We start from the raw sequence: 15748 nt of genomic DNA on the forward strand, positions 1-15748 counted from the left end.
CGATCTCTTTGCATAGAAGGAGTACTCGCAGAAAGTTAGCAGAAGGCTCATCGAGTTGGAAATTGAAAGTTCTAGTGCCGGCTTTTAAGAACCAAAACTGACTGGATTTAAATTTCCTAGTAAATTGCTCTTTACTGAGTTCGGAGTCATATCATCAAATCCTTTACCTATGTTATCAATGAATATATGCATCTGAACAACCAACACTGCTATTCATGACCAAAAACTAACAACTGGTGCGATATCAAACTACAGTCAAAGCCTATTAGAACTCTGCAAAGATGAAATACCGCAGGATAGAAAAAAAAAACAAAAACATATCAGCATGAGAAAAAACAACATCATGGTTGGGGCATCCTCCGCATCTTAGTAATGAACGTACTTTGGCCCATAGAAACAAAAAAGTTAAAAAAAGGTAAACAGTTAAATCACCTTTCGAAGCTGATTCAGGATGTCGAGTATTATTTCGATTAATCTTAATGGTGAGAGTTTATTTCCTGAACAATTTATAGGAACTTTTAAAAAGGCCTGGAACCCCCTCGAAAATTATGTCGGATGGAAATGAAAACTGCATCATAGAATTTCCATAGTCGAGGACACCACATGGAGAATAACAGTCCCCCATTTTGAGCAACAAGGAATCTAACTTTTTTGTATGGGAAACAGTGATTTATCTCCTTTTTTATTTATCTCCTCTTTCTTCTTTGCTCTCCACTTGGGGAGTGTTTCTCCTTTTATTGAAAATCAGACAAGTTTTCCCAGGTTCGTAGCTTTTGATGGGCCACTTTAAATTTACGTAACTTATATATTTTGAAACTGCGTAAAAATGTATTAGTTGTTATCTTCGGTTGCAATTAATTTTGGGTGTCCCATTATAGGGGTAGCTTACTAAAGAAAGTACCAATGTGATAGTAACTGAAATTTGAACAAACACGTTTGAAGCATGTAAGAAAAGAAAAATGTCAAGCGAGAATGAATTGCCGCTTGAAGCTGATTCGGGAATGGTAGTTCTTATTTTGATTAGTCTTAATCATAAAACTCCGTTGCAAAAACACGTTCATTGGCGTTTCGAAAAATAGCCCATAATAATGGTGTCGGATCAAAACGAAAACTGCACCATTGAAATCACTATAGCCAAAACCCCAATCTAGAAGAACGAAAACTGAAAACCCAATGGTACAATATTTAACAACCAATCGAAGTTTTTACCTGTATTCCCTCAAAGACGCCGAGAATAATACATTCCCTTTATTCTTTGAGTGATTAGGACTTCAAGACTATACCTGACTTCAAGATCCCTAGGTATTTGGAATGGAGGTAGGTAGAAAAGGATTATTTTTGGAAAAAATTTGCATATTTGCAACTGCTAAAAGAGGTTAAAGAAACCCCAAAATGGCTACCAGGGTGTCACTAATGTTACCAGTAATGTTGAAGTCCATCCCAAGAAAATCAACGTTTCTCCTGTAGTTTCTCCCTTTTTTTTCTTTTTTCTTTAATTTGACCCAACCACTCAAAGTATATTCATGTACAAAAGTTTAGTTGTAGGAAAACTTTTATATTTGTAATGTCGTGACCATGCCACGGTTTGGGCTTTTTTTCTGATGAAAAAGGCTGTACTGTATTTTGAAAAGAAGATTTCAGTTGGTCACAAACCAATGATTTCAAAATCTAGAAGACACCTAAATATTGGCACGCATAATTACTTTCTTGTACAGATTTAAATTTTGTTGTCATTCTTTACTTCTGATATGACAAGATTCAGTAAATCAAATATAGTCTCAAACAACATTATTTCGATGCACAGTTAGGTCTAGCAGAATTTATGTGCTATAAATAAGGCGATAGCTTATTTGGTTCGTGACCAATCGCACTTTTCAAAATCCTTTTCTAAATAATCAAAATTAATTGGATTATAATTAATTCAGTTTCTAATTAATTGAAAAATAAACCTACTTACGCCATCACTCCACTTCCCAATCATTTCCCCATTCCATTCTCCTTGAATGTTCAAAAAAGACTTTTTCTCTCCTTGTTGAAAAAGGTCACAAACAATACGGTGTTTTTTGCCACCATAAAAAGGCTTGGTCAGAAATTCAACAACTGCTGAATATCCAGTTTTGGTACACACGATTTCAACTCGGCCACCCAACTCAATCCAGGGAACAGTTAAAATTGACCTAACCAGAAAATTTATTCAGGCTGGACAAAGTGAAAAACAAAGCGGTTCTTCAGAAACCAAAAGAGGAAAGAAGAGAAAGACAAATTAAGAGGCTGAGATAACCATTGAAACAAGGGATATACTTAACCATGAACAAATATATGGTAAAGGCTAATTAGCAGAAGATTCGCGGATTTAACTCCTGTCAAGATATATTTTCCAACGATTCCTCCTTACATATAAAGAAGAGAAAGCAAAAACTTAAAGAAAATACATAAAAATTAGTAAAAATAAAAACTCAAAAACACACAGAGATAAGGTTAGCACAACAGAAAATAAAATAAAACCACAACCTATTACTCCAGATATTCTAAGTGTATATATACAAATAAGGAACGAAAGAACGAAAAACATAGAGCAACGATGACTTACAAGAGAGTTTAAAAAAAATTATGCTAGGCAATTTCTAAACAAAACTATGCTAAACATTTGAAAAAAAATCATACGGTCATTTTAGGCATAAAATTCGTACGTGAGGTCCAAAGGTCTATTTTCGTCAACTTCTCTTACCCAGTGAATTAAACAACCTAAGGACGTTTATATACAACAGCAATTGAGGGGGGTGGGGGTGAGATATCCCAGGTTAGGCTGTGATAGGACTATGAAGATAACCCAAATTATTTGAGGATTTCTATGGCGGTGGTTGAAGTCTTAACAAATTTAGATGGAAAACGAATCTTTACCAGTGTATCAGCTTGATATGGAATAAATCTACGAAGAGCTTTTAGCTACTCAACAAGCCACATTTCGAGCTATTCAACAAGCCACAGTTTTTTATTATCAACTTAAAAAAGATAAAAAATACAAGCACGATTTCAATTGAAGCTCGCCAGAAGTAACTTGAAAGAATTTCAACACAAAAATAAGGCTTCTAGCATCAAAGAAAATTGTTTACAGTTTTATTATAACAATAAGAAGCCTAGTGGTTCTGAACAGAACTATGCTCATCGAATACACCGCAATGGATCCTGAACTGACCCCCCCCCCCAAAAAAAAAATCTTGTGAATTATTGATTTGATCAAATTTTTATTTAGTTTCTATCCAGAATAGGATGGTGCTACATTATTTTGTTCGATATTTGCATTAATTAATTATGACCTAACTATAGTCCTGAGTAATGATGTAAGGGAACGCCCTCATTTAAGTAAATGTTTGTTGCAAATCTGTGAAAAAGCAATTCTTTTTTTTGAGATTTTTCTCCATAGCAATTCTTTTTTTTTTAATCTTACTCATTTTTAGTTTCTATTGTATATCTACATATTTTGTTTTGTCAGACCTTGACAATCGCTCGGCCGGAAGACAGAAGACATGTTTGGAATTCAGCAGCTATAGGCATTCAATTTGACTTAATAACTATCTCTGGCAATATTGTTAAGATGATGGTCAATATTCGGAAAAGAAATGAAGCATATTGTACAAAGAGAAATAATACATAAAAGATTTTGTATATTATGAGAAAAAAAACTCCAGAAAAGGAGAGATCGACACAGAAAAACATTTTTTGCAAATCTTTCACCAAATCTTCCTCCTTTATATCTGCAAAACTTGGTCCACGAAACTTCTGAAATTCATGGTCTGAACTACTTTAGCCAAATATAAATAAGCGATATGCACGAATTGAGTCTTTATAAATAAGTACCGTATGAAACAATAAGAAAGCTACAATTCGACGTTGACATCGAACGTTAACAACGTAATTCAATGTTGACATCACCATCCAACGCCAAAACCTTTTTGTTTCAGCCGCGTTTGTCATAAACCTGCCGATCCTTTTTTCTCAAAGGCACTTTAATATACACCACCCCTGGGCTGAATTTTACAAATTAGACAACGGATGAAATCGTGACTAAAATCTGTGGTTGCTGGTGGGTTCCAATGTCACTGCCAGTAACGTGACCTTTTTTAGCTGGAGACCATCATTCCTTTGATCCATGGACATGCCAAAAGGATAACGATCATATACCCTAGGACCAAAAAGAGTTGCTCCTCACCGTGTGACCAAGAAAAAATACCACTACCTTTATATTCCAGCCCCCAGATTCACTTAAACGACGGCATACCCTTATATGGTTGTCTCTTCATCTGATCCACAACAATGACCTTCCTGCACTTCATGGCAGGCCCTTGAGATCTTCCCATAGATTTTGGGATAAAAGTCCTGAGCTTAGGTAAATATATGTTACACTCGATTGCAAAAACATTAAAATTATTTGATAATTGGGACTAGCATACAGTATGTGAGAGTGACAGCGTTGTACAGACTTGCTAGAACCGGCCGGTTGAATCGGAGTTTTGCACGATAGGATTGAAGCGTAAGACACTGAAATTCATGGTTTAAGTTCGTCGAGGAGAGTTTTCAGGTGTGGGAAATTGACGAACCTATGTATAGACCGGTATAAAAAAAGGTGGTTAACGGGCTGGACAGAGCTAGAGCAAAGAATTACGGTAGGAGCATAGGGAGTCCATTTTTCAGTTAGATAGGACGATATCTGATTTTGAAGAGTTGAATGGGAGTCTACCTTTCTGCTATTCAGCTTCTAGGAATTCATAAATTTCGGTTATCCGTAGAAGAGTTCAGCTAAGGTTCAGGATGCCATCCACATAACATACCGAAGACAAAATCAGCCAAGATGGACACAGATCTTGAGCTTCAAGTACACATTTTTTTTAAATCAAGGGGGAGATGACTGCTCCTCGACGCGGAGCTTTCTTGGCTAGAATGAGCCGAATGCATGAAATGGAGAACAAACCTTTGTCAGAGATAGCTTTAGTCGGTCCATAGTCTGGAATACAGATACCTACTACTACTACTACTACTAATAACTCACTGCAGCACCAAGCCGCCTGAGGCCAACACAGCTACGCACGCTCCTCCTCCAACCTAATCTATTTAAAGCCTCCCTCTTTACACCCTCCCAGGAAGTTCCCATTTCCTTTAAATCCTTATTTATGACATCCTCCCAACCCAGACAAGGACGACCTGCTTTCCGTGTAGCCCCAGACGGTTGGCCAAAAAGGACAATCTTCGGTAATCTGTCATCCTTCATCCGTAGAACGTGGCCCAGCCATCTCAACCTTTCTTTCATTATAGCCTCAGAAAGCGGGATTGAACCACACTTTTCGTACAACCTACTGTTTGAAATACGGTCAGTCAGCCGGGTACCCAGAACAATCCGTAAGCAATTTCTCTGGAAAACATCTAGTAAATTTTCATCTGCTTTTCGGAGTGTCCATGCTTCAGAGCCATATTTGACCACTGTCATCACTGTAGCTTCCAATATTCTAATCTTGGTTTGTAGGCTTATCTTTCTATTCTTCCAAACTTTTTTTAACTGTGAAAAAACACCCTGAGCTTTAGCTATTCTACTTTTAACATCTTCACTGCTCCCACCATCTTTACTAATAATACTACCAAGGTAACTGAAGCTCCCAACCTGATCAATCTTTTCGTTACCTAAGGTCACCTGTTCATCTTCACTTATTCCTAACCTTAGTGACTTAGTCTTCTTAACATTAATTTTCAAGCCTATTTTAGCACCCTGAACTCGTAAAACCTCTAAAAATTCATTCATTTTGCTCACACTTTCATCTAATATGCTTAAATCATCAGCATAATCTAAGTCCAGGAGCGTTCTTCCTCCCCATTTGATTCCATGGTCTCCAATTGCCTTTCCTGTGCTCCTTAAGACGAAGTCCATCAAAATGATCCATATAAAGGGGGATAGAACACAACCCTGCTTAACTCCTGATTTAATACAAAACCAGTTGCTAACCTCATTTCCTACCTTAACCGCAGCAGTATTATTCTCGTACATGGCGCAAATCACTTTAATGTATTTTTCTGGTATACCATATAACGATAAGACCTTTGTTAACGCTGTTCTATCAACAGAATCGAAAGCTTGCTCATAATCGATAAAACTAAGGACCAAAGGTGTTTGACAACGAAGGGACTTCTCAATTATTAACCTAAGAGTGAAAACATGGTCGACACATCCTCTACCTTTTCTAAAACCGCATTGTTCTTCCCTTAAAACTTTGTCACAGATACCAGTGAGTATACAGATACCAGTATACAGATACCAGTGAGAGCGAATGAAAGCTAGAATCAATCCATGTTTACCAACCACCTGAAGCATCGCTGTACGAATTAGAGAGTTGAATGCGCGTCTAATGTTAGGTCCAGACAAGACAAGACCCTCCCTAGAAGATTCGACATCAATCAAGACATTAGCAACGACGATAAACACTTAGGCAGATTGCTTCCCTGTTTGAAGCTAAATTTTTTGAAGGAGTGTAGCACACTTTATGAGTCGCTCTATAAACAGTAACTCTAAGAGCTTGCACAGAGATATAGCTACAGTTACCGAACGGAATGATGTGCACTGAATCTAGAATTTCCATATTTTAGAAGTGGGATGTCAGATCTCCGATGCAGAAAGAAAATAGTGCAATCCCCCGAGTAAAAATCAACTGTATAAGCAGAGAGAGATGCGCTGTAAAAAGTTCCCCTCCGTGTTTCAGATGAATCACATTGATTTGATCAACAAAAGATGAACTATTCCATTTTCGCTCACAGCTGGCATCTTGGGTATAACATGTCGTACCAATAAAATCTTCATGAGGATGAGAAGACAGAAAATGATCCAAGGCATGAAGAAGTAGTTGTCGAACGAGAGACGGACCTTAAGACTATTTTTCGATCTTGTATAGGACGGACAGAAAGGAGATCGATTAGATTTTTCCGATGCCGAGCTAAGACCTTGGAAAACTTTCGCTTTGTAAAAATCCGTATGCTATTCACGAGGCCAGAGTTTAGACGTCCACATTCTTTCGATATTGAAAACCAAAATCTTCCTTGACTACTTGAAGGAACGAGATCTGGGTCTGACGACCATCAAGGAATAAGTCCTTTACGGAGTCGTTGCAAAGGAACAGCATAATTTACAGCAAAACAGAGGGCGTGGCAAATTTCTGAATAGCACACATGCAGAACGATGTTTCCAGCCCTAGGGACCTTTGGGGGATCAGCACAATATACTTATTGCATGACTAATCAATTATGAATAAATCTTATTTTATAGACAAATTATAATCTCTTTTTGAGGCAACTGACTTCTGAAGAAAATGGAAACATACCGCTAATTTTACCCAGAATTATATACACCGGCGCAATAAATAGGGCTTGATCGTTTTTCGACCTGTCACAACGCTGTCGAGGCATGAAGAAGTAATAGGTATACTTCGAAGATCAAAAGGTGGCAAAGTGATGGAGCAGATTATGGGGAAGACGATCAGAAAACTAATAATCAATCCCAAGCTTTACTCTATCAGCTTGCGGATCTGACGATTCTGCAACATGGTCCGAGCTGGAAGTTCGCGAAAACGTAAGAACATGCGTAAAATCAGACGATTACCAAAAATACCCAAGATATGTCTCAATTTACCCCTAATTAGCGTTGAACAAGGTGACACTTGAAAATTTGGCTGAGACAAACTACAGCTAAAGTTGCCAGTTAAAATGCAACTTAAACACAACGCCGAATTTCATCTATACAAGAACCAAATTTTACGCATGATAACGCGAATAAACGCTGTGACTGATCATTATTATAGTCCGTAGGTAGATACAGACTAATACACACAAAAGACTCCACTCTCATGGCTAAGTAATAATCAATAACATAAAAAAACTAGAGTGGAGAGCTGAAAAGGCTGCCGGAGAGTCAGTCTCGGTAATTTAGCTACCTAGCTGCTGCAGAATAGGAAGTCATGTCCTCAAGTTCAAGTATGTTCAGACCATGTTTAGCAATAAAATGTTCCTGGATACAAATTACACGATACCGAAAAGGAAGGCTTTCCAACCCTGAAAGTTTATTAGCAGAAAACCCGTTTACATTCAAGGATAGCATAGTTAGTTTTGCGATATATCTGCTCAGTATAATGTCTAATTAGAACATGTACCCCTCAACTACGATACCTACTCGAGTAACTACCAACTCCTACTCATTGATTGACAACATTTTTTTTACGCTGCATTCAATATCGGCCTCTCTCTCGCTATCTGACACTTCTGATCACTTCCCTCTGCTTATGAATTTTAAAATAAAGCACAAAGATACTAAGCCCAATGCCACGCCTACGCAGGGATATGTCACATGGAAATTAAATGATGAGAGCCTAGAAACCCTTTAACAAGTACTGGAGAGCACATCCTGGGATAATGTTATGAATACAGAAGATGTTAATGCAGGATTTGAGGATTTTCATAACATTTTTATGAAAAAGTATATCGATTGCTGCTCTAAAAAGTGTACCAGGAAGAATGGACGGAAAAATAAACCCATCAGCCCTTGGATTAGTCATGAACTGCTCCAGTGTATTAATAAGAAAAATAAGCTCTAGACTAATCACGTAAATAACGCTTGCATAGCGACGTTTGAGTATAAAAAATGCCTGCGATCAATTTCACGTAAAGCTAAGAGAAATTATTTCATTGGAAAGACAGCTGAAAGTGGGAATGATTCACGGAAGATTGTAAAGTCTTAACTATGTCCCTGCAGCGCCCCACCTCAGATTCCTTCGAAATTATCTGTAAATGGGGAAACTATGCCGGGACCAGAAAACGCTGCAAATGCACTGGGATCATTTTTGCGGAGGTGGGGAAAAAAGCAAATTCCGTTGAAAACCCCAAGAAGAGTTTTAAAGATTATCTAGACCCAGCATGTACCAAGTCAATGGCTCTCCCTCCTGTCTCTCCATCTGAAATTCTGTTGGTTATACGAAACCTAAGAGGAAATTCAGCTTCTGGATTCGGCCGAGTACACACTAATGTGTTAAAAGCAGTTGCTTCGTCTATCATAGAGCCTCTTACTTACTTGATCAATTTGTCTCTGCAGAAGGGTACTTTCCCAGAACGGCTAAAGAAAGCTAGAATTGTTCCTTTTCACAAAGGAGGTTCTCAAGCTGATCCTGTGAATTATAGACCAATTTCCATTCTTTCTGTTTTTTCAAAAGTTTTTGAAAAACCCATTCAGCATCAGCTACTCCAGTTTCGGGAGAAAAAAAGGGTTTCTTAATGCTCATCAGTTTGGGTTTAGACCACGACATGGGACCCAAGATGCACTAACGGCTTTGAGTTTGTGGATCCACAAAAATCTAGATTCTGGCCTTCTACCTGCAGCGGTCCTGACTTATATCAGAAAACCATTTGATAGTATGTACCAGCCTATTCTGTTCGGGAAACTGGAGCACATAGGAATAAGAGGCGAAACTCTGGATTGTTTCAGATCATACTTGAGGGACAGCATAATTTATTAAAAGAAGATCCAGAAAATAATGTATTGGTCAATTGTGGTGTCCCCAAGGGTCAATATTAGGACCACTACTCTTCCTGATTCATGTTAACGATCGGAGTAGCGTATTGAACCCGACACACACTATTCTTCGCTGCTGTAAGCTATACCACACTAGGCTGTTGTGAAAAGGATAAAACAGCGCTCATTTCCAAGCTTGGAGCTGTTCTCGAGGAGACGTATCTCCGGATGGATTCCAACCGTCTTGTGATTAACATTGATAAGTCTTGCGCTTTATTTGTTTTTGCCGGGTCAGAAGTGGCCATCCAGAGATATGTGGTATCGAAACATCCAGAGGTTTGATCAGTCGGCCAGAAAAGCGTCTTGTAAAATACCTGGGAGTCCTGCTTGATGAGAGCCTGTCATTCCTGCATCACATTCAAGCAGTAGAGCTGAAGATATCCCGGAATCTTGGAATGATAAAGAAACTAAAGAACACTTTGCCACAGGAAACATTGGTCCTGCTATACAATGTTCTTATCAAACCGAATTACAGGACTGTGCAATGATCTGGCAATCGACGTTTAAATATCACCCACAGAAGCTCAATTCGATTCATAAGAGATCTTTGAAATTAATTGGAAAAAATGAAGAGTATTTGTCATTGGAGTCGCTGCATCATCAGTCATGCTTAACCTTTGTATTCAAGTTTCTAGATGGTGAACTCCCGTCTTCATTTAAAACATTATTTCGACCTATATCGGACCAGCACAATTTAAATTCCCGATCATCATCAAACCTGCAAATACCTATCTCCCTGACTGTACGATCGGATTTTGCTCCGTATATAACTTGTGCAAGGTTATGGAACCTTGCACAGCTCTTGTTCCCAGAAGAGCTGAGAGGTGGGAGCCCCCCTCGCGTCATTTAAAAGAAGAGTAAAAAATCATTTATTAGCATTGGAAAAGACTGGTTAAATAATGATTGATCAAATGATTTTTATATAAAGTACAAATTTTTTTTCTTGGTATAATGATGAGGCGGTTTCCCCTGGGGCAAAGGGCAGGAGGATAATTGGTAGTTTTGTTGGATAAATGAGAGGTGAGGTTGTTTCTGAGAGCAGGAGCAGTGACTACGCTGCGTATTATGTTTAAACGGTAGCAATTGAGGATCTCAGCGTCCTGGAATGGAGTATTGTTGTTGTGTCATTTATTTTTTGAATTCATAATAAACCCCATTGATTGATTGAAGGATTGAAAGTGATGAGGTCATGAGTTTGAGAATTTACAATTTTTCGGGCACTTCAGACTGTAGCACGTGTGACCATGTGTCTTGCAACCAACCCAGAAGGCTGCCTTCTGACAGAGGGTATCGAACGTAGAATTGTGATTTCCAGAGCCAGATTTGCAGCCAAAAGTACTGTTCTTACAGTCTGCGGCGAGGTGACCAGTTGTGTGGCAATTAAAGCAACGCCAGCGTAAGAACATAAACTCTCGAACTGGGAGGCGTCTATATCCAGCTTTCACTGGGACTTTCAAAAAGGTAGCAAGGTCGTTTCGTGCCGGAAAGTAGATTTAGAATGTTCTAGACTTGCCACACTGTAGGGTTTTAGTGCACTTGAAAATTAACTGTTTCAAAGACTGTTCGCCTAAATCTCCCGGCACTCGCTGGATCGCAGCTACGAAAGCAGATTCCCAGAGAGACATATTGAGCGATGGTCGGTCTCGAGAATGCGGTTTGGGACGATTGAGATTTGTCATTCAATGTGACTGTAGAAGGGCAGTTATCTATATATATAAAAATAAGTTGTCTGTGTGTGTGTATGTGTGTGTCGAGTGACGTCATGTTTGTGTGTCGACTGACGTCATGTTTGTCGACTGACGTCATTATAAGGATTGAGCTGTATGCGTCATGAAGTTGTTTGTCGACTGACGTCATGTTTGTCAACTGATGAAATTACATACCGGGAACCGGGACACAAATGACGACCGGGACACAGGGATTATAAATGACGACCGGGAACCTCAAAGAAAAATTAGACTGGGACACCCGGACACAAATCACCACCGGGACACAGGGAATATAAATGACGACCAGGACACAGGGACACAACTACAACGGGGACGCCGGGGGCACAGGCGGGATATATAAATGACGACCGGGACACAGGGATTGTTCGAAAAGAAATTACAGACCGGGACACCGGGACACAAATGACGACCGGGACACGGGGAATATAAATGACGACCGGGACACTCAAAGAGAAATTACAAACTGGGACACCGGGTATAAATGACGACCGGGACACAGGGACACATCATTAGAATAATGAGGTATAGATCTGAATACGTATTGTTTTTCCCATGGACAATTATATGTTGCATGTTCAAGAGTCAGTAAACCTGACAATCTATTTATATGCACAGACAATGGGACAGCGAAGAATGTTGTATATTCGCATGTTTTACGTAGTTAAAAACATATATATATATATATATATATATATATATATATATATATATATATATATATATATATATATATATATATCTATTCACAGGTGGGACACAGGGACACAACTACAATGGCGCGTAACGACTTACGCGCGTGGGGGGGCTTAGGGGGGCGCGAAGCACCCCACCAACTAGGTGTTGGGGTGGCGCGGAGCGCCACCCCAACAGCTAGTATAGCATAAATCTATTGAATTTTTGTGACAATTTGTTTAACTCGGACACCACTGTAACGTAAATTACTTCGCCGATAGCATGCCCCTCACAAGGACTAAATATCACAGTTTTTGTGATCAGATTATTTCGCTTTGCTGCATAGAAGGTACTTGTACATATCAGTAATGTCCTCATCTTTGACGTACGAAATCGTACGACTTTGAATATTCAACTCGCTATGAAAGCTCTTTTAGCTAATAACCTCAAGCAAGCTCCGTTTCAAGTAAAAGGCTAGGTTTTAGAATTCAATGGACATTGGACGATATTACGAGTCAATTTATTTGAGCTCGTTCTGAAGATAAATCTTTAGAAATCAGCAAAGTAACAATTTTTTTTTTAAGTTTCAACTTCACTCTTTACATCCAAAAGAAGAGCTTTGCTGTTGAAAGTTAATTTTTGCTCTTTTTTTTTATATACACGACAAACCTGAAAAACATCATTTTTTTTATTTAAGCGTTGAACTTAAAGAATTATAGAGGATTTTTTTGTTAAAATAGAAAATTTAACATAAGTTCATTTTCTACTGTCCTTAGAGTTTCCCAGAAAATACGTGCAACTTTGTCATGTAACTAAAGATCTGAGAGGTAAATTATCCCAAGTGTTTTTGGTATTTTTGGATAGAATTTCAGTGATCCTCATGGAAATAAAAATCAATAAACAACATTTTTTCATGGTATATTTTTTTCAATATGCTTTTTTAATTTGGCTTACCAGGGATGCTAGGCGGTGGGGGGGGGGGGGATGAAGAAGAAAGAAGATAAAAAATCTCCGATTAAAAAATTTTCACCGTAGAGATTATAATGATACCCTTGTGATGCTTCCCATACTTTTTACACCATAAAATGCTTTATGGCACTTAATGATATAGTTATTAGGACGATTTTATTAAAGGCACGTAGAGAGCAGTAGTTCTTAAATAAGCCATTAAACATTTTCAACGAACTTGTGGTTTCCTGCTGTTTTAAAAAATGGAAGCATCAATATCTCCATTTGAGTTTTAAACCATCAAAAATTGATTGGCTATCCTAAAATTTTATTATCCAGCATTTTAAGCCTCTTCAGGCAAAAATTAACGTTTCGTGGCACAAAAAATTGCATAAAACGACACTCTGATGCTTCACGATCTCTTTTGTTCCTTAAAAAGGACACTACATATTGCAATATCCGTCTAAACAGCCCTCTTCCAACATTTTATCCTCTCCAACCTCTCTTAGTATACGACCATTGGTTCAATCCAATCACCCTTACGATGAAAAAAAAAAGAGACAACAAAAAATTGAGACATATCAGTGATTCTCATTCAAAAAATGCCTTCCCTTATTGGTAAAGCTGAGGGACTATAATTCTCCTCTGTGGGGTTTTCAACCACGGTGATTCCAGTGTGAACTTCACATTTGGATCCCATGCCATTTTGAAGGCGTTTCAAGCTCTTTTTCCGAATTCCCATATTTTTTTTTGGTTATAAAATATTAATCGATCATTAATAATTGGAAATATTAATCTTACTAAGGTTAATCAAAACAATAATCATCGATAATTACTTTGAAATATTAGGTTTGCTTTTGTAGATACAACAGTGACGTTTTGTTCCTTTTTTTATAAGCAGCTTAGAATAGAGCAGCTTTATTCATATGTTCAAACAGTTCATGGTAACGAACTGTAGTAAGGAGCGACTCGGCTCAATAGTAACCGAAACTCTAAAAAACGGAACAATAAAAATTTTGATACCAAAAGTTACATAAAAAGAGCCGCATATTAATGATGATTTTAAATATATAAGTTTCATCAAGTTTAATCTTACCCATCAATAGTTTACAGCCTGAAAAAAGTTGCCTTATTTTAGAGAATAGGTGGAAACACACCCTCAATTCATAGAATCTTAACAAAAATCACACCCTCAGATTCAGCGTATAAAAGAACCCTACTGTAAAAATTTCAAGCTCCTATCTAAAAAAATGCGGAATTTTGTATTTTTTACCAGAAGATAGATCACGGATGCATGTTTTTTTTTCAAGGGTGATCGTATTGACCCAGTGGTCCTAGAATGTCGCAAGAGGGCTCATTCTAACGGAAACTAAAAGTTCTAGTGCCCTTTTGAAGTGATCAAAAAAATTGGAGGGCACTTAGCCCCCCTCCCACACTCATTTTTTCCCAGTCACCGGATCAAAGTTTTGAGATAGCCATTTTGTTCAGCATAGTCGAAAAACCTAATAACTATGTCATTGGGGACAACTTAATCCCCCACAGTCCTCGGGGGAGGGGCTGCAAGTTACAAACTTTGACCATTGTTTATATATAGTAATGGTTATTGGGAAGTGTTCAGACGTTTTCAGGGGGACTTTTTCGCGTTGGGATGGGGGTGGGTCAAGGGGAGTGGGTTACGTTGGTGGATCTTTCCATGGAACAGTGTATCATGAGGAAAGGGAATTTCCAAGAACGGGGTGCAGGATTTTCTAGTATTATTTTAAAAAAACAATGAGAAAAAAAAGAAAAAGTTTTTTTTTCAACTGGAAGTAAGGAGCAGCATTAAAACTTAAAGAGAACAGAAAAAATTACTTATATAAGGGGGTTCGTCTCCTCCACAATACCTTGCTCTTTACGCTAAAGTAATTTCAATAATTTAAACTATTTATTATACGGCCTTTGTGATTCAGAGGTCATTCTTAAAGAATTGGGACGAAATTCAAGCTTTAGTGTAAAGAGCGAGGTATTGAAGAGGGAGTGAACCCCCTCATATACGTAATAAAAACATACGAATATAGAAGTTCGTTACGTAAGTTAATTCGCAAGTTAAGTATATTTTTTACTAATAAAAACGTTCGCAAAAAATTAAAAGTTCTAGCTGCCTTTTTAAGTAACCAAAAAATTGGAGGGCAACTGGGCCTCCTCTCCCACTCCTTTTTTCTCAAAATCGTCCGATCAAAACTATGAAAAAGCCATTTAGCCAAAAAAATAAAAATAATATGCAAATTTCGTTTCAATTATTTATGTGTGAGAGCCAAAATCAAAACATGCATTAATTCAAAAACGTTCAGAAATTGAATAAAAAAAAGCAAGTTTTTTTAAACTCAAAAGTAAGGAGCGTCATTAAAACTTAAAACGAACAGAACTTACTCCGTATATGAAAGGGGCTTTCCCCTCCTTAACAGACTGCTCTTTACGCTAAAGCTTTTACTGTTTTAAAAAGTAGAGTTGAGAGAAAGGGTCAAACTTTAGCGTAAAGAGCGGGGCGTTGAGGAGGGGACAGCCCCATTCATATACGGAGTAATTTCTGTTCGTTTTAAGTTTTAATGTCACTCCTTACTTTCAGTTAAAAAAAACTTGCTTTTTTTATTCAATATGAATAAAGGATGAAGATGAAGGGGTCTACTCCGCGTGGACTTTGCCTTACGGTCTCAAACGAGGGGGTATCCACTCTCAGAAATCATGAAACCTTGCTTAAAGATTAATTTATTTTTCTGAGAAATTCTTGTGAATTTTAGGAAATTCAGACAAATTTTTCTTCTCT

General features: G+C 37.9%; 1 protein-coding gene and 1 long non-coding RNA gene across 2 annotated transcripts in view; both read right to left on the bottom strand.

The window, feature by feature from the left end:
* The window catches only part of LOC136034567 (oxysterol-binding protein-related protein 9-like), a 176211-nt gene that overhangs the window by 60058 nt on the left and 100405 nt on the right, over positions 1-15748 (bottom strand). The window contains exon 12 of the mRNA XM_065715810.1: positions 1958-2177. Coding sequence (XP_065571882.1) covers positions 1958-2177 — 220 coding nt within the window. The remainder of the gene's footprint in view (positions 1-1957; positions 2178-15748) is intronic.
* LOC136034569 (uncharacterized) lies at positions 2420-11546 on the bottom strand. Its single transcript, XR_010619206.1, has 2 exons — positions 6303-11546; positions 2420-5017 (listed from the first exon to the last, which is right to left on the bottom strand). It is a non-coding gene; the product is annotated as an uncharacterized LOC136034569 (long non-coding RNA).

The sequence above is a fragment of the Artemia franciscana genome, chromosome 13 (assembly GCF_032884065.1).
Source record: "Artemia franciscana chromosome 13, ASM3288406v1, whole genome shotgun sequence".
Taxonomy (NCBI): domain Eukaryota; kingdom Metazoa; phylum Arthropoda; class Branchiopoda; order Anostraca; family Artemiidae; genus Artemia; species Artemia franciscana.